This window comes from Vigna angularis, chromosome 4 (genome assembly GCF_016808095.1).
Source record: "Vigna angularis cultivar LongXiaoDou No.4 chromosome 4, ASM1680809v1, whole genome shotgun sequence".
Taxonomy (NCBI): domain Eukaryota; kingdom Viridiplantae; phylum Streptophyta; class Magnoliopsida; order Fabales; family Fabaceae; genus Vigna; species Vigna angularis.
Window position 1 is genome coordinate 37,537,466 of NC_068973.1, and position 20,272 is coordinate 37,557,737.

The 20,272-nt window shown below is 29.5% G+C and overlaps 2 protein-coding genes across 2 annotated transcripts; one reads left to right on the top strand and one right to left on the bottom strand.

Annotated features, from left to right (window-relative positions):
- The first annotated feature begins 6,854 nt into the window (after window positions 1-6,854).
- LOC108330511 (ethylene-responsive transcription factor ERF016) lies at window positions 6,855-7,677 on the top strand. The gene has a single exon (XM_017564992.2). It carries the CDS (start codon window positions 6,856-6,858, stop codon window positions 7,639-7,641), a length of 786 nt encoding a protein of 261 aa, XP_017420481.1. The 5' UTR covers window position 6,855; the 3' UTR covers window positions 7,642-7,677.
- Window positions 7,678-13,794: 6,117 nt separating this feature from the next.
- LOC108330869 (DNA cross-link repair protein SNM1) lies at window positions 13,795-20,169 on the bottom strand. Its single transcript, XM_017565454.2, has 10 exons — window positions 19,548-20,169; window positions 19,292-19,444; window positions 18,472-18,873; window positions 17,984-18,047; window positions 17,119-17,336; window positions 16,920-17,033; window positions 15,695-15,800; window positions 15,364-15,575; window positions 14,642-14,745; window positions 13,795-14,361 (listed from the first exon to the last, which is right to left on the bottom strand). The coding sequence occupies exons 1-10, from the start codon at window positions 20,079-20,081 to the stop codon at window positions 14,217-14,219; spliced, it is 2,052 nt and encodes a 683-aa protein (XP_017420943.1). The 5' UTR covers window positions 20,082-20,169; the 3' UTR covers window positions 13,795-14,216.
- Window positions 20,170-20,272: the final 103 nt, after the last annotated feature.

The window sequence follows — 20,272 nt, forward strand, 5'->3', positions numbered from 1 at the left end:
TAAAAGTTAATAAATGTATACGCTAAATTGTATAAATATTAAAATATTATGATACGTGAATACTGTAATGTGTTGCATGTCTGATATTTCTTTAATTTTTGTTTTGTACGACGTTATTTATGTATTATATATTTACATTTATTTATTTTCTCTCGTATGTGTGAACGTATAAGATAACACATGACAATAGATGTGATGTTATAAGAAGCAAATTGATGACATGGAAATATGATTTGGAATAATGTTTGAAGAATTTAGAGTGTTATTTATGTGAAAGTAACAAAACAGCTAATAAATAAGAAGAAAACAAGGATATGTATGATTTACTTTTGGAGGTCGCTTTTGATGCAACACATGTTTTCTTACCGCGTGCGTATCTTTTGACTTCATTTCTTCGCCATTATCTTTATACTAAACTTTCAGCTTTTTCTAAATCAAATTTTTCTGGGACCATACAGACGCAATGCTTCTAAAACCATACAATACTTTCTGCATGCTACTTCTTGTACTGCATCCTACTTCTAAACTTCATTATTTATTTTAAACTAAATATATTTTTAACAAGTAAAAAATGAAAATAGTTTCTCTTCACAATTTTGATTTAATTTAGTTATCTAATTTAACTAATTTTTTTCACTAAATTTTGTTAAATTTATCTGATGTTTTAAATATATTTCATGGTAATATTTAAGTTATTTACATCATTATTTGATACATTTTGCTTCAATGTAAACTAAGTAACATGTTTGAAACATAAAATAAAATTAACAAAATTTGGTTAAAAAAACTAAATTTACACCGTTCTAAAATGAGGGACTGAATTGGTCCAAAGCTTAAAAGAAAGCGATAAAGAATTAAAAACATATTTAATCTATTATTTTGTTTAGACCAATTTATTGATAAATATAGTTTAAAAATAATAAAATAAAATATTTTTTTCTTATGCAATAGAAAGAAAATTAAATGATTAAATTTGTTTTGGAAAACGTTTTCGTTTTATTTTAAATTGCAAAAATGTTTCAATGTCATACTTCCAATTTTTTTTAAATTGTGTATGAAATTATTTTAGTTATTATATATATAAGTACTTAAAAATAAGAATGAAAATAAATAACATTTTATAACTAATAAAACCCTCATTAAAAGACAGGTTCAACCACAAATAACTCGGTTCTTTCACATTTCATACTTCTGTGTTTTCCCACAGATTGTATAGCAAGAATCGGAAAATATAATTGCCATGTATGAATGCATGTATTCTCATGGTAAACCTTCCACATTAACAACTTCTCTAATGGTTGCAATTATATCAATATATTCTGTTGAAAGTCCCACTTCGACTAGAATTCATAGTTTATAAGTAGATGCAAATATCACCTTACAAGCCGGTTTTGTAGGATTGATTTAGGTTTAAAGTCCACTTCTAACATGGTATCAGAGTCAGGTTAGAGTCTATCTTAGCAATAATTTGTTGTTTGTTGGGTATATTGTTCCACACGCTATCGAATCTATCGAACTATCAATTAAAAACGTTTAATCCCACGCTCGAAATGTATATACCTCGGTGTGAGAGAATGTGTTAGATGTCCCACATCGACTAGAGATAAAGTCTATTCATAGTTTATAAGTGGGAGCAAACATCACCCTACAAGTCCATTTTGTGAGATTGGGTTAAGCTTAAAGTCCACTTCTAACATATTTAGTTACTATATGAAAACATCTAACGAGATTGATTTTAAGATTTGGTTACTTGATTCCACAGCATCAGTACTATAAAATATGAGCTTCTTTGTTTTATCTTCAGCTATATATGTACTTAGTACTTGTTTTCTTGGGTGATTTAGTATTCTTTTAATGATACCTGTGATCAATATTCAATAAAACTGTCATTTTATCGTTATATAATACACTTTGGTGATATATAAGCATGAAACTATGGCATATAGCAGTTGAAGAGAGATCAACAAAACTTGTGGACGAAAAATATGAAGAAATTTTGATCAAAAGAATCCTATTCAGTGACGAAGATGATTGCTAGCTAGAGGTATAGGCATAGGTTTAGGTGGGGTAGTTTATGATGTGAGACATACTAATTTGCAGAATCGATTAAAGATATAGATTAAAGCAAGTGTCTAGAAACTTTGACACATGAACAACTTTCTGAAATATTGATTGGGTGGTTTGAAATGTGCAATAAGAATTATGTAGTAATCATGCTATAAATGGTGAAATGAAGACATGTATAAAACATGCAATAAGAATTATGGTAATCATGGTTGCATAGAAGTGGAATTACAAACCTAAGTCCACGTTTGTGTCAGTTTGTTCGTTACTTTATTCTGAATAACTTTTCTGGGTGCCCATAGATTTCTCCGGTAGTGATTTTTGACATGTTGGCACCAAGATATCAAGATTAACAGCATAAGGTTCAACACAGTTCTGTTGTCTCGATCAATCAAAGTTAACAAATCATGAATTTAGCGAATTTGTATCCAATGATAAGAAGACTCAGTGATGGAAAGAACTATACAAAAAGCGGCGCCAAATATTTACTTCGTCTAAAATAGAAAAATAACGGAGTATGTGGCAGTGAACCAAATAAGAAAGATATACATGTGGCTCACACTTTTTACTTTTAATTAAAACGCTATCAATAAATAACTTCAGCATAGATTAATATACACTGATTGCTAGTGTTTTTTTTTTGTTGCAATTTTATTGAATAAATAAGTGTAATATATTTAGTGATATTTTATAAATAACTATCTTAACATTACCATAAAAGATTATTTTTTTATTGGTTAATATGTAATTTTTTTACATTAGCCATATACATGCTTATTATCGAGCCTATGATTTAATCCATTTCCGGAGAATAAATTTTACAACATGTAAATTTCATTAATAGTGTAATACTATTTTGATAAACATACCATATAAAATTTTATTTAATTAAAATCCTACAGTTGATATTATTTGTAACTTAGTATTAATTACATTCTATAAATTTAATTAATTAATGGGATTATATCAGTTGATTTAAACTGTAGATTTTTTTTTCGGACTTGATTATGATATAAAAATCTGAAGCATAACAGTTAAGATGATAAATAATGTTCACAAAATATTGAACAGACTAAATCAAAAACTCATTTCTTCTAAAATGTGTTATCGCTTAACCACATTGTCAAAAAAAAAAACACTTAACCACAGATAATTAATGTCAGTGAACGAATTTTGCATTTTCTTTTTCACGTTAGAGTTCTTTATTATACTATATTATCTTGCTATTTTTCATGCTGGGTTAATCGAAGGAGTCTATTGTATCTCCGAAATCTAGAATGTCCAATTTTGATTTAGTTTACATTAATTAAGTAAACGATCCATTTATTCACTTTATGGTCGGTTCAAGATTTTCTAACAAAATGTCAGTCTTATTTTAAGAAACCCTATGGTTTCAACGTATGTGATCATTAGAAGTTAGGGGTAAAAACATTTCGGTATTTGATAATGATATAAAATAAATAAATTTCAAGAACTTTTTTCATATAACTTCTGTACGAATTGAAAATTAAAATTTTTCTAATATTACTTTCTATATATTTTTTATATTAATTATAAGATTTTAAAAAAATATTAAGTGTAAATAACTATATAAGAAGATCCTTAAAAATATGTTTTTTCTTTATTAAGCAAAGAATATAATAAATATAGTAAAATACTTATGGAGTGTTCTAACTCTTTAAGAAAAATTGAATTTTATATATTACCGAACTTCGAATATCGATAATATCAATTTTTTTTATAGTGTGTCAAGTTTAAATATAAATAACATATAGATATTATAAAACCCTTACATAATAAGAATCTTATAAGACCTTGAGAAAGAAAATGTGTGAAGAATAATGTGATATAGTATTACCTGTAACAGGTAAATTATGACGATCTTCAGATATTCTAATATGTTTTACTCATCCACATAATTGTATATCGATTCACATGTATCTAAACTAAATTATAAAAAATTAACAAAGTTTATTATTATTTTTTTAATCTCAATTTAAATATATTATTAAAGTAAAGATGTATGCTAAATAGTTCAGTTAAAATAACTTTTAAATTAAGTATTTAGTATAAATATATTCATACTTCAAGAAATATTTAATTAGTAAAATAATAAATCAAATATTCAAAATACAAAATATGCTACACAATAATTAGAGATCAAACAAAAATAAATAAAACCAACCATCAAACTATGAGTTATGTTATTAATAAATTTAAATATTCAGTTAGTATGTTACAAGTTTTTTATCTATTAGAAATAAAGGAAATTTACAATTTATAAATATATCAGTTTTATAAATTAAATTAAATTAAATTTAAATTTCATTTTTTGGTAACCAACCCCCATAACCCATATGTCTCATATTGTTATCTATAATTTCTTTTCACTCCAATTCAGAAAAGTTTATTAGTATTTTGGACACTGTATAAGTTTTTCTATTGTCTCCCTTGAAAAATGTTAACAATTATTAAGAACTTTTACAGTCAATATGTCTTGATTTCATGATTACTCTCTCACATAAAAAAAACTTTATTACATGATCTCATGCACAATTACATCATAAGTGTCAACTCGTTGTTGGTCAAGACAGTTCTAATAAAAATTTCACAGCTTTTTGTAACTCAAAAATTTTCTGAGGGATAGTCGTAAAGTAAAATAAAAAATAATATGAAAATTAAAATTAATCTTTTTTAACTATGATTATTCTCTCGTTTAATGTATATCTTTAATATAAAGAAAAAAAATTTGTCAACTGATAACTTTTAATTGAATACGTTATTGTAATATTGTTGCTTCTGTAAGTTTTTTTTTATCAGGCTTATGTTCTTTTTATCAAATGAATGGGCCATTAGTTATTGTTATACCAACTATATTTTGATATAATGATCGCAACAACTTTTGACCTTCATCATTATACCAAGATGTACTGTTAAAATGTATTTTAAAATAATTTAAATAAGAATTATAATTTTACAAATAATTTACAATTATTTAATATACTTTTTTGTCACTTTTAGTAAGTCATTCTATAGTTCTAATTTGTAAATTAGAATTCAAGTCTTAGTATTAGTTAGAATTTTAAGTTGGTATTTTGTATATTATTTTCATTTAAAATATACATAAATGATATATTTCACTAAACAAAAGACTAATAAAAGAGTTTGATGTTAATAACTCAAAACATGAAAAAAAATGATAATATTTTATAGAAAACTCAAAAAGATTATTATTATGTTTTTCTATTAATACATAAAAATCTCGGTGGAGAAAAAAATATCGATTCTCTATAATTTTTTTAGTTTTAATTATTATTAACTTAATTTTCTGCATTTTCAACCCGTAATTCATATAGCTAGAGAATATCATGTTTTTAGAATAAATAGCATGCATCCACACATTATTGTTTACTCATTCTTGCTGCTTTAAAACTGATTTAAGAAATTTTTTTGAACTGATTTAGATGAATTAAAAGAGAAATTTAGGATAAATTAAACTATCATTTTACTATTATTATTCTATCATCATCATCATCATTAAAAGAGTAAGTTCCATGATGACAAAGAAATAATATTAAAAACAATACCATACAATGATTATGGATTAAAGTGATGTGATATGACATTTTCTTAAATTAGTTATATTAAAAAAATGTAAAAAAGTGTTTTCTATGCATATTTAATCGAATATAAAACATACGAGAAACAACACTATATTGTACGTCCACATTTTATGTTTACTAGTAATAATTTAATCGTACACAGCCATTGTGAACGATTATATGTATGCATGTGAATGATAGTATTACGCAATTTCTACAAATAGAAAGAGAAATGTGAAAAGAAGAAAGTGTGAGATGATTTCCAAAGCAAAGATGTAAAATCTATTTCAAGTATAATTTAAGGTGTTGTTTTGTTTTGTTTTAGAAGTAAGTGGGTTTATGTTTACTATAATAACACCTTAAATTATACTTGAAATATATTTATTTTAATAAAACGACAATTGACTCCTTCTATCTTTTCGACAACTTAGAATTACCACCATGTCCTTATCTTTTTAGAACCGACCAATATATAATTCACAATGCCAAATTAAGAATATCTATATGAGTAAATATTTTTATAGTGGTGATGAAATTTTTTTGACGCTATATATTGTCATGCATTTTGAGTCACTTTCTTGATTAAAATCCCACATCATTCCATGCATGACCTAGAATTTTTAATTCACATGCTAATGAAGTTCTTCAAGTTCAGTATCATCACCAAAATAACTACTATCTTGTATATCCTATAAAGGAAGTACAAGATGGATTGTCGCCGCCATTGATATAGTGTTTGCAGAGATAATGGATAGATAAAGTGCAGAGAAACAATATTGAGAAGTAGTGTGAAGTGTGTGGTCCACCAACAAGAGACATGAGCTCAAAACGAAAGAAGGTTGAGCCATGTTAATTTGTTTGTCAACGTCGTACTCCACAATATCCACCACATGCTTTTTCTTATTATTTTTTATTACTGGATTCGAGTTGTAGAATAAAGTAATTATAAGGTGGTCCTACCGCGTTGTCTGATACCTTGATGTTCTGGGTGTGACCCATCATCTCCATGCCTCTCACACTCCTTTTACGCTCCTTCCTATCAACACGTTTTCATGTTTAGACCTTCAAAATCAAATCAAAATCCAAATCTAACCCTCAACCCCACGCACTGCACAACCTAAGTATATATATATATATAAGACCACTTCCTCGTCCTCCTTTGCCGCCGCCAATTCCACTTGACATGAACATGGACACGGACATGGAGAAGCAGGCGATGTCTGGTGGTGGAGATTGTAAGAGTGGCGAAAAGTTATACAAAGGGGTGAGGAAGAGAAAGTGGGGGAAATGGGTTTCTGAAATCAGACTCCCCAATAGCCGAGAACGCATATGGCTAGGGTCTTATGATTCTCCTGAAAAAGCAGCACGAGCCTTCGATGCTGCCCTTTTCTGTCTACGTGGTCGCCGTGCCAATTTCAACTTCCCCAACACTCCTTGCAACATGGACACCAATGTGCCTCTGCCTTTGCCTGCTCTCCAATCTCTTACCCCACACGAGATTCAAGAGGTTGCTGCTAAGTTTGCAAACGAGGACCCATTACTACTAAAACCTCTTGCACAAGAATCTCATGCTGATGCTGATGCTCATGCTGCTGCTGCTGCTGGGAATTCTTCATCATTTAGGGGGAATTTGTGTAAATCTGACAGCACAGTAGAGAGTAGTTCTAGTACCCGCACGCCCACCGCCACTACTTCCTCATGTTCTACTACTATGCATGAATGTGATGGATTGGTGCAGGTGGACCATGGGGACATGGATTGGACATTCTTGAAAGAGTTTGATTACTCCAACGAAGTTTTCCCTGTTGGATCCGACTATGATCTCTACTTTGAGCTACACAAGATGCACTCAACTTCAGGTGAGTTATTGTATTCCACTCCACCCCCACCTCCTTTTGAGGGTTACCAAGAATTGACCGAAGCCGAAGAGGATCCTTTTTCTCACCAATCATTCCTTTGGAATTGGAACTTTTGATATCACTCTCCCTACTTTGCTGCCGGATAATCATAAATAAACATCCTTAGTCTTTGTATATATATATAAAAAGTTATGTATGTGATCTTTCTAAATAACAACAGCAGGGACAGGATAGGACACGACACATGCTTTGTCAGACCATATATCCCTTATCATAATTAAGTATATATGCTTATCTATGTGGCTGGAGACTGGGTTTTTCTTGTGCAATCTGTTCAATAGATTGTCACAGGCTAACTAGCATCCACAGATGTTGTCTTGCATATTTCTTCTTGGCAATAAGTATTGTGCTTTATAGGATGTTTTTTTGTATACTGATATATACAAGTATATATTTATACCTAAGTATACACATGCCATTCATCTGTGATCTATTCTGTCTCTCATCTTCATATGATTTCTCTGTAAAATTAAATCTTAGTTGATTTGTAGTGCTTAATTTTGCGGTACACAAGTGTATAACGGCAAAGTAGTTGATTTTAGTTTGTGTTCTAAGTAATTATTTGAGGATATATAAAGGGTAGGCAGCTTAAAGAACATTGGGAATTCATATGTTCTTCATAGAAATATTAACACCATGTATATGATTTACTTCACTTTGCGCTTGCTCTTTCTTCTCTGCTAGGGATTTCTCTACTATGTAATCTTGGGTCTGTCTTTTTTCTATTAGGTAAATTTTCATTCCCAAATTTCATAAATGGCATTTCAGGTAACTGCTGAAAACGTATATATTCAAGTTTTTGAAAGATAAATGATATTTACTTCCCACACATATTTCATCTTTAATTTGGTACATCTTGAATTATATTCTTATAAGGGTTTGTATATTTTTGTTGTTTTCTCTTAAAAAATATACATGTATAAAATTAGGGTTTCCATATTAGAGGTCTGATAGAAAATGTTTGTAAGTTACATGGGAGTACAAATAGTTATTATTTTTCTTTAATAATTTGTTACAAATCATATTTTTTTTTACAAAATTTGTAAGTTACATATTGATTTGCTACAGATCAATATGCAAAGAAGACTAATAAGATTGATTGGTTATTGCTTGAGATGCAATCTTTGAATACTTTTGTGGAGAAAGAAAGGTTTATAAGGTTTATCATAAATCTACAATGATTGAATTCAACAGGGTAGCCCTAATCTTGAAAAGTTGTTAACTCTGTAATTAGAATTTTATTTTGATAAAATGAACAGAATATTTGCTTCTGTTTTCAGATACAAACTAATTAACTACAATGTTCTCACTGATTTTTTTAGTTATTAATTGGCAGCCTTAATTGTGATGTGTTAGTAAATGAGGAATCTCAGTTCACAGTGAACTGTGTGATGAAAGAGTATGCTAGTTTTTACCATCAAGTTGAGTTGTCTTTGTAATGAATTAGTAAGATTGAGCCAGTTAAATTGGGTTCATTTTTTTATCAACAATTCCTGATTTATTAGTGATTTAATTATAAATATGAAAATAATGTATTCATTGAGAGGAGAAAAAAGAAGAAGGAAAGTTTATGGCATTAATAAGTTGAGAAGGATCCTATGGTATCCAATTGTGAATAATTTATTTATGAAAATGTCTAGCATTGCAACTGTACTACATAACAAGATTAAATTCTCTGAATATTGTGTTTTATTTATGTAAAAAATAAATAAACACCATTATTTATAACAAGAAATAAACAAACCGTAGATAAATATGAAATTTTACTAAAATAGTGTAATTCAAGTTCTAATTCATAAAGTGGACATATTTTTAAAAACAATTACTTATATAAAAATACAACTTCAAAATAAATATAAGAAAACACATTATTTCAGATTGTAATATTTTTTAAAATGGTTTGTTTTTAAAATATTTTTTATGGTCATTTGTGATTTATTTGTGTGGGATGGGTGTGTTTTTTTAGTTTTATTTATTTTAATTTTTTTAAGAAATTACTTGAATATAATGTTGTAATTTTTATTTATATTTATTTCGTAAGAATTTTATATAAAATAGTTTAGTTAATTAATGAAATTACTTTGTTAATTGAATATAGTTGAAGAAAATTTAAATCAATAATGATAAATTTAAGTCTTTATTGTCATACAATAAATTCATGAAATTAAAATTTAAAGAACATCAACAAAAATTTGAATAATAACAATAAAAACATTTATTTACAAGAGCTAATGTCATAACATGACCTTCTTAGTTTTCTTTTATATATTCTGTATGTTTTATTTGTGATTAAATTTGTGACCTTCTAATGCGAACTAATGTTAAATTTGTGATTAAACATTTTTGGTTATTTTTTAAATTATGAAGCAATCTTGTTAGTTTTCATAGTAAAGGACGGAGAAGAAGATTTATAATTTTTTTTCTCATAACAAATTTTCAATTTTATTATTTTGAATATTCTAATGTAATTTTATTGTTTTAGAAAAAACAAGTAGTTAGTATAATCGTTTTAATAAATTAATGATATATATCATTAACAATTATTGACAAAAAAAAATATACACAAATCACAAAATGTAAAAAGTCATTGTAATATTATTATCACAATATATATTAAATTAAAAAAGAAACAAAAGGACCTTAAAAGTAATATTAAATAAATGAAAAATTGGTTCTTATAAAAGTATTTGAATTCGTACAAAGCCGTACGAATGGTAGGAAAAGCCGGTGGTCAATGACAGAGTTGTGTGGTCTGGTTACAGACTCGTGTTAACTGCGCAGAGTCTTCTTTCCTTTTTCAATGGTTCTCACAATTTTCCTTTTCATGAATAACCTCATAATATTTTAAAACTGAAAATAAATAATTAATGTTTTCTATTATAAGAATATTAAATTAATTTGAGATTTAGGTCAGTCAGATCTTATTTTATATGAATTTCATTATGCCACATTCTTTTATAAGATTAAAAAGTTTATTTTAATACAAAGGTCTTATTAATAGTTTTATTATTTTGTTATTATTCACAGTTTAAAGTATAATTTTTGTGAAATGTTTTTTTTAGAATATACATTGTATATGACATTTTTTATTCCCCACATAATCAAACAATTCATTTTAATTACTTAATATAAATTATTCAATCAAATATATTATTTGAGAAGGAATGTATAACTAAAATATATGTTGGATTCCAAATCAAATTATACACGTTAGATTTCTTGCAATCGCGAAAAAATTAATTTAAAAAAATACATGATCATTATATATGATAAAAAAAATACTTATTTTGATGCTAATGAAACATTATTTAAAGGGAAATATATATATATATATATATATATATATATATATATATATATATATATGACATGAAGTAGTAATTAACATGTGTGTATTAATAATTAACAGACTCTTTTAACATTTAAACTAATGTGTTTAAAATTTTGAGTGAAGTAGATTTCTTCTTTTGTTCTTCATGAGTTCTTCGAGGATTTAAGTTTGACTTCTTCCTTTTTCCATTAATTTTCATGACATTTCAACGGTCAAATATTGGGTGTTTTCCCTCTCTAGGTGATATGGAATGTTAAGAACACTAATTGATAGAATAAAAATTGCATAGTGGACTTTGAATAACTTCCCATACAAAAGTTGACACGAAATTGTTAATGTAACATGTTTCACAACGATCACAATTTTATGCCTTTTTGTTTTGTTACTGCAAAATAATTATAAAACTTTTCACACTAGCCAAGAATGTCATCATAGAGTAGGAATGAATCATATAATAAATATATATGTACTATAAGTACAAAGTTTAGCATAATCTTTGATTATTATAAATAATTGGTTTTATAATAACTTTCAACTAATTCACCTTATTTTTATACAAGACTTTTATTCTTTATTTAATGTCTTGTACCTTTCTTTTTGACAAGTATACTAATTTATCTTAAGTGATTCATAAATAAATAGATAAAGATTTAAGTATATTGAATCATATAGATTTATTATAAGTATTTAATATTATAAAAAAATATAAATTAAAAATTTGTAAAGAAAAATAATAAAAAAATATTTTAATAATGAAGGATTAATGGAGATGGAGATAGATAGTTAAAAAGAACATTATTAACATAACATGTATTTCAAGTATATAAAATAGTATAAAAAATTGTGTACTTTACTTTAAGAGATTGTGATGTACAATGTGATGAAACACAAAGGAGTTTAAATGAATAGTTTTTATGTCATTGTCTTCTCAAATTACTTAAAGATGTTTTATATATTTGTTATAAAAAAAAGTGATAATAATAATACTTGTAATATGATTTATTTAGTATTTGTTTAAGAGAACTTCACATAATCCAATTAAGAGTGAATTAATATAAAATTATTAAACCTTCTATTACACTTACATTTCTGGTTGGATGTTTTTTTTGAAAAGGTCTATACACAATATGTTCATTCGCTTTCAAACTAGGTAAAATGAGTTGAAAACTTGTTAATAAACATTATGATATTTTTAACTGTATTGATAAAGTGTTGAGAATTTTGCCTAGTATAAATTTTAAGAGTCTTAACAAATCTAAATACCATATATTGAAGCAAACCATAATTTAAAAATACACAAGTTAGATTTGCAAAACTAGAGATAAAGAGAAGTCATTATCCTTTAAGGCTTCCAAAGTTAAATCATTAAAAAAAGAAGGATTTTTTAAATGATGAAGACTCCGAGAACTAATAAAAAGAAACAACATTCCTTATCTTACAATAATTGTCCCGAAAATGAGAAGAATAAGAGACTCAAAAGAATAAAATGTTTACGAAGAACAAAACCCCTTGTAACAAAGTGGTAAAATGAAAGTGAAATAGAATCAAATACAAAACATTTATTTCATATTAAGCAAACTGTCTAACTACTCATCAAAGAAGTTTTATGATATGGTAGATTTCTCATGTTGACACTCTAATCAAACTCCATTTTCCTCTTTAAAGCTTTTCAAAACGATAAATAAAAGTTTTTATCAAAATAGATTGAATATATTAAAGTTGAGTTTGTTGATCCTATATTCAAAGAAAATTTGTTAGATGTAAATGAAAAGTTGAATTATGAGCTTAATTGCTTGAAGGAGAAATTGAGTAACCTCACTTTATACTTTTTGAAAGAAAGTGAAAATGTCTTTCTTATTTTGAAAATTAAAACTTTATAGAACAAAAAATTTGTTAAAAATCACTATCTATAAAAGAAATATTAATGACAAAACTAAGGGTGGTAAAATAGGTCGTGTCCATAAGTCCACCAAAACGGGGTGGGCTGTTGAAATTTTTAACCTACCAACCTTTTTTTCGGTTTATCTTGTTTAGCCCGTCAAATTGATCAACCCTTCTCTTTGCTCATTTAAACTTTTTTTTTATTAAAAATAAAAATAACTTTAAGATTTTTGTAAAGATTTAAATATAAAATATTATTGTAATTTAAATTATTAATACTTACAAATTAAATTTCAATTATTAATTACAATAGAGTATTTTAAGATGTAAATGTAATAATTATTTTAATTTATCTAATTAAAAATTTAGAGAATGTTTATATGATTAAATATGTTTTTAATATTTATTTATAAGTATATATATAAACAGATTTTAAAAAAATAGTTAAAAAAATACAAACTAACTCGTCCTATCACTAAATGAGTTATAATTTTTAATCCATTTTTTTAGTGACAAATCAATTTGACTCAATCTATTTTTGAGTGATAAAGGACAGTTCCAAAGTTTTACCGTCCTAAACAAAACTTTATTATATAAATCGAGTTTTTCAAATAACTGAGACCATAGATTAACCCAACCAATTTCATTATTTAGCAAACTTAAAATTAAGTTTGTTTTAACACACCATAGACTCGTTGGATAAACGGGCCAATTTACTTAATGTTAAAAAGTTATAATCTTCTTTTTAAATTGAAATCAAATTTTAAATTACTAAATAACCATAAAAAGATCATCATATTTATTCAAAATTATCATTTAATGTTCAATATAATATTTATCTTAAGAATGTTAACAGGAATTAGCGGGACCAAAACAATAGAAAGAGGTTCTACGACGCAAAAGAACTTAAAATGCTAATGTAGCAACTGACGAAAACCAGTATTGTATACATAATGAAAGCACTAATACATTTGCTGTCTACTATTATATAACAATTTCACATGTTTCGACCCTGTTCAGGAAAATCAGTGGGCTGCTTAGCTTCTGAATTACAAGGGAAAAAGAAATAGGTTCTTTACACTTATTCTATGTGAATAGGAAATGGCAATCACTTCAGATTTAGATCACATTTGACATAAACCTCGAGACTACTGGATATAAGTATGATGAACAGTTCTACTGAGTATTGACACTTTGTCATCTTTTAATAGTTAATCTTTTGGCAAAGCGAAAAAATCAAGTGTACCTCTAAAAATTGATCTAGCGTGCTGGTTTCCAAAAGTTTATTTATATAAAACTCAAGCACACTGAGGTCTTCCTTAAATGCAGGAAAGGCATGGCAAAATTCATTAAACCTTTACTTAACTTTCTCATACAGACCACATTGCAACAGAAGACTAAACCCTTTTGGTTAACATATCAAGATAACAATAGAGAAATCATTGCATCAGAAGATTCTGGTCCATCGTTATTCACACTTGGTATAATGTTGCTAGGAGATACAAGTTTTACAAACTCTTTGAGTTCTGTAAAGCTGCTATGCTCACTGTAAGGTACTTCATACCTGATAAACAAGGAAGCTTCAATTAGTTAATAGTTGTAAAAATTTAAGAAACGAGAGCCTGATCTACTAACTACCATTGTGCACAGCTACTAAATAGTGCAGAGAATATAACTCAAAAATGTACTTATGAGACCAGCGCTTTAGTAAAACAAACTCTATTGTCCACAGGTAGAAAAAAAAAATCTTAAGTGTTTTATAAGGACGTAATCCATGTATATGATTCAAGATTCTGACCAGAAGTATTTAATAAAACAAGTAATGATGGAAATTAAAGTGTTACCTTATAATAGTACCCTGCTGCCATCTTCTTCCGGGAGACTTCTTTTTACCTTTGCCAAACGTCCAACCAGTGGGGGAGAAAGCAACTATAAGATTGTACCGGTCCTAATTAAAGAAAAGGCATCCGATGATTAGAAACGTGGAGCTAAACTGTTAAAAGACAAATGCAATTCAGTATAAATATCCTCCTCTAAAGCTGTACAATCCAGCCACCAATATATTCAATCATGGAACAGCTCTTAAAAAAATATTATAGATAAAAAATGTGTGAAGAAAAATACTACTCCTTGTTCCGTCCTATTTATAATATTCTTTAAAAAAAAACTGTGGTCTCATTCTATAACATATTTTTATAGTTGAATGATTTATTAATTATTTCTTCTTAAAATAATGTTATTCAATCGACATGTTTTTACCAAAAGAAATTCATAAATGAATGACAGTTACTCTCTAATGTGGTTTGAGAATGTTAGTACTTTCAGATACCAAAGTTTCGTTGACAAATGTAATTTTGAAAACATAATACACATTGCAATCAAATTTATTATTTGTAACTAATTTAATTAATTTTTATGTGTCAATTAATAGAAAGGGTCTTATGATTAGTGACGGAGGGAGTACACCTATATGCGTTCATCAAGATATGATCCTTTTACATTGAAAAAAATACCACAAAGTTAAGCATATAGTGCCTCTGCCAGAAAAACTAGCAGTAGCACTCACCTTATATTGACTTGATATGTGCTTCAATCTTTTGAAGCTTGCGAGCGTCCACATAGGGGCAACATGAATGTTGCTTTCATGTTCATTTGAAGTGAACCACTGCATATCCTCCTCCTTAAATTCCAAACATTTTAAAAGACGCAACTTTGCCGCAGTCACGTGAACCTTTTTACTAAGCGCGCGAGCAACCTCCAAGAATATCCTTTCTTTTCCTAAAAGAACAAGTCAAAATAGGGACGGGAGGAGAAAATCGAAAATTGTATTATTTTTCCTCATCAATGTCTTACTAATGGGGCAATACTACCACAGACACAACTCTATGGAAACCTACCAATGGTATAGCTGCCGATCAGGAAAAGAGTCTTGGGATTAAAAGTTTCTGCTTGAATGGCATCAATGACGAATTGTATTACAGCCTCTTGTTTCGGAAAGTCATACTGCAAATATTGAAAGGAATTATTAGAGTCAAAGGAAAAAGTATATTACGTTATGAACTCATTTTAACAAACTGAATCTAATTCAGTGACTTATAAACTATGTCCAAAGATTTTTAAGAGAAATGGATGTACTCGTGTTTTTGGAGAAAAGACTTTGGAAAAGGAAAAAAAATCGTGCATTTTGTCACTTTTTCATTCAGTTTAGACTGGATTCTACCCAGTCTTTTATCCTTACATTCAATTTGGTCATTTATTTTCAAAAGAATTAAATTTAATCGTTTATGTTTTATAGAATAAATCAGAATATCATTATCAGTTTATAATTAATTTACTTACGAATGGTTTAAACATTAAAGATTTAGAACTGTAAAAATACACCCATTTTAAAAATATTTTCAGAAAGCAGTGAGGATTTTCACCACCACTATAATTAAAAAAACTCTAGGGTTGCATACTCGATCGTCTGATAAGAATAAAGTATTACCAACCTATTTCTGTAGTAAATTGTTCAGACCGTCTCTGTCAATCACGCTTGTAAGTTAGTATTACTTTATTCAAATAACAAGCGATATCAGGCATACTATTACTCATTAACTCAAACAGATTAGTTTCTTTGGATAACTTTCTAAAGTTTTCACGTTGAACTTTTTTCCTTAAAGCAACTTTATCTAACTAAAAATGAACCAAACGGAACTTTACTTTGTATAGAAAACTAACAACATTACTGGAAAAGATTAAAATCCAAGAAACATTCTCCTATATTTCAAAAGCTTCTTTAAGAAGCTAGCAAATATAAGTGATTATTTCTCCCAAACACCGAATCAAATTTGCATCAAATTGGCAGACTTTGGATCTTGATAAGATATTGCACATTGCCACTGCCAAGCCAACCATCAGTTGCCATGTCAGTATCCAAGGCCCCTAATAAACTATATACAAGGATTCTAGAAAACTTCACTTTGTCTTAATCTCGAGTAGCTGGATTGTGATGTGATTCTCCATCATTAGTTTATTCTATTATTGAATAAAAAATTAAATTTATGGAGGCCAGGTTCCCGAATAAAAGCTTACACATTCATGTAATTTTGCAGATGAGTCCATCATTCATATCGAACTAACCTGTGGATTGCAGTATGTTGTATCAAGAATTAGAGTATCGATAGGACACATCTTGAGTAAAGGATTGATTGTCATTTCGTCAGTAAACCGGAAATCACCCGTGTGCAGCACAGCCTAAAAGGAAAACATCTAGTCATTAATCAATTACAACATAACAATGCGAAATATAAAAAAGCTCATAAGTCAATCCAAGCCACACCTTACCATTCGGAGGTTGAAAGAGTACGAGTATGGAACCTGGACAGTGGTTGGCATCAAAGCAAGTCACATCAACACCAGCTATTTCAATCTTTTGGTTCAGAGGCAAAACATGTAATTTATCATATGAAATTCCAATGTTCGTATTTACTAATCTGGCTGTAATGGAGGAGCAATAAATCTTTCCATGATTGAATGACTTGGTAAGACCTTGATAATCTGCAATTTAACGTGATCACAAATGAGAACCAACAGCCAAGGCGTCACTTGGAAAATTTTGACTCTGATGGTAACGATCCACTTAAAAGGACCGGCACACCATGAACTCCATTAATTATTTATTTGGTAGTTTAAACAAATGTCTCCAATTTAACGTGATCTGAAACTGATTTTTCTTTTCGGATACAAACACCCAAATGCAGTTTTGAAGAAAACAGAATCCACGGTTTTATAACACATTCAATAATGCATTTCCACGTGTAAGCACCAAAACTACTTCGTTACTACATTGTTTTTCATGATGAACATCTTCGATCTCCCACTGTGAATAAGATTTCCACAGTAAAGTAATTGCATATCCAAATTTTATGACTAAAGTCAAGCATTATGTAGAGAAAACAAACCAAAACAATCACTCAAACTTACTAAGCTGACCATTTGTTGGAGATCCGTGTGCCAACTGTTACATCGAATCTACCAAGAGCTAAGAATACGAGGTTCTACTAAATAGGATCACATCTCTCTGTGTGTGTAAGTAAAACACATATATACATAAACACGTTTAGAGCATGAAAACAGTGTCACTCAACAAGACTAAAATTGTTTTATGATAAAGATTAAAAGGAAACATGCAGAAGTAGACTTACGGTCCAAGTGGAAGTGTGTGAGAAACCAGTGGGAACAATCTCCTCTGAGATATTTGAAAGCATCCTGCATGTAATAACGTATTTGTCAGACAGTCGGACCTACATCAAGACTTGATAGAGCGATAATGGTGATAGAATAGCAGAAGTTTCTTGGATGTTAACGTTCATAATTTATTGGCATGAATATTGCATACATACTTTGCTCATTTTCTTTTGCTAGTTCAGAAGGTCAACATTAAACGTGATTGATGTGTATGCTCAATTTGAAAATAGTCGTCCAAGTGGCCAATAAGCATTTGAATGGATGTTGAAAACAGTTACCAAGCAGTACACTTGAATGTAAAAAACAAGGATTTTTCCTCTTTTAGGTAATTTAGAAAAGACTTTCCTTCTTGCTAAGATATTTCCAGAGTCGCAAATGGATACATGAAGGCAATATACACTAAATCAAGTCAAATACAAATGTATCATTTAAACTAAATATTTACCACTCGGAAAGGCGTTCCTTGTACAGAACACCATTTGGGAACATCACGGAGCTTTCTATTTGTTGTCACATTTTTTGATTTGTGCTTACGACCAGAATCCAAGTCACTTTTTTTCATTTCCTTTTGTTCTCCAGGAGAGGCAGGAACTTTCTTTTCTTTGGAAGCAAATCCCGAAAAATATTCAGTAATCAATTTGTTTGCTGGTGGTTTAATAGAGCCGTCAGTTTTTCTTTCAGATTTGTCACGCTTTAATTTGACTTTCTGGTTTCTAATCCTTACAGGCTCCGCCAACGAACCCCCTTGTTTCTCATTTGCAGCGGCATCTCCTTTTCTTAGTTCACACAGGGCATGCACAATCTTTTTTCTCGGCCCAAATGCAGTGATGCCCATGCTTAAGAGATCCTGCAGATACAGAGAAATGAGGAAAAATATTGGAAAACATTAATCTTAAACAAGAAAGTAAATAGACAAACACTTAACACAAGCAAACCGTAGTATATTTGGGATACCGAAAAACAAAAGCAAAGATATCCTTATATTTCCAATGACAACCTCATTAAGATAAGCGGTCTTGATGAACACTCTAGACCACCAAAATTGCAAGTAACTACATTTCCCATCAGTGGGGGAGAGGAGAATAACAACGACAAATTCCAATTGTTTACGTAAAGCTGAAAATTAAACAAACAATTCTTCAAAGCATAAATGGAGACCAATGAACTAATAAAACCCATAAATAAATTCAAGCAGCATATGAGGCAGAGGTTATGAACCTAAAACTACTGGAATGAATGAGACCAATTAAATGACATAAGTAAACCTCTTCTGTGAGCCATTGCAAGGTGTTCCAATCAACTTCTTCCCTAACGAAAATCACTTCATACTTTCCCAAACCGAGCCCGTGAAGCCAATCAACAACAGAAGCGACTTTTGGCACATGTGGAGCACCCTTATCGTCTTCAGGAACCGCAACCTGCACAGCATTTTCACAACTTATAATTGAATTGAAATTATACAGTTCCCCACTTCAATCACCACAAATGTTGTTACTGTTGTGCAAAGGGTGTGAATCTCACGTTATCGCCTTTGTCAAGACATTTATTGGTATGAAGATGTCTCTGTTCCTCAGTCAAATTCGAAAGATCAACATCACAAAGGGGACACCGAACGGAACTATCTACTTCCTCCAACTCGTCGCACAAATTCATCAACAGACCAAGCTCCGAATCAGAATCTGCATCTGCAGCGTTAAGCTCGCCGATTCTCGGAACCACCAGCTTCGACTCTATCGAGTTGTGAAGATAATTCCCCTTCTGTTTCAGCTCCGATAAAGACGCGGAAGAAGAATCACTGTCGTCTTGTTCTGAGTGTTGAACGCTGCAAACCGAAATGCAATCTAGGGAGGAAGGAATGAAATCCAAGCTGCAGTTCAGAATTTCGCAGCCCTCGCTGGGTCGGACGTTCTCCTTGCCACTGCCACGAAGCGCCGTCGTTTTGCGTTTTGGTTTCTTCAATGGCCGTTGATTGTTGTCGACGGAATCGAGCTCGTGAAAAGCCATTGCCGTTTGAGTAAGAGGGATCTCAAATTCATCGTTCTCGTCCCAATTCATTGTGGAAATAATCTCTTCTCTACTCTACGCTAGAACTCGAAACAAATACGATACGCGTTTCAAATTTTTAAGCGGGAAGTGAGTGATATGAAATGTATTTTGCTCTTGGGCCAAGCCCATCTTCGCCTAGCGCGGGCCCAGACCCAAGCCTATTTTTTTTTCGCGTTTTTTCGCATGTGAGAAAGACAAGC

What these genes read in the sequence shown, in the direction of transcription:
- LOC108330511 (XM_017564992.2), top strand. Translation starts at nt 6,856, where the DNA reads ATGGACACGGACATGGAGAAGCAGGCGATGTCTGGTGGTGGAGATTGT.
- LOC108330869 (XM_017565454.2), bottom strand. Translation starts at nt 20,081, where the DNA reads ATGAATTGGGACGAGAACGATGAATTTGAGATCCCTCTTACTCAAACG. An exon ending in CAACATACTGCAATCCACAG is followed by an intron (nt 15,801 to 16,919) that starts GTTAGTTCGATA and finishes CAATATTTGCAG; the next exon opens with TATGACTTTCCGAAACAAGA. An exon ending in CAGCAGGGTACTATTATAAG is followed by an intron (nt 14,362 to 14,641) that starts GTAACACTTTAA and finishes CTTGTTTATCAG; the next exon opens with GTATGAAGTACCTTACAGTG.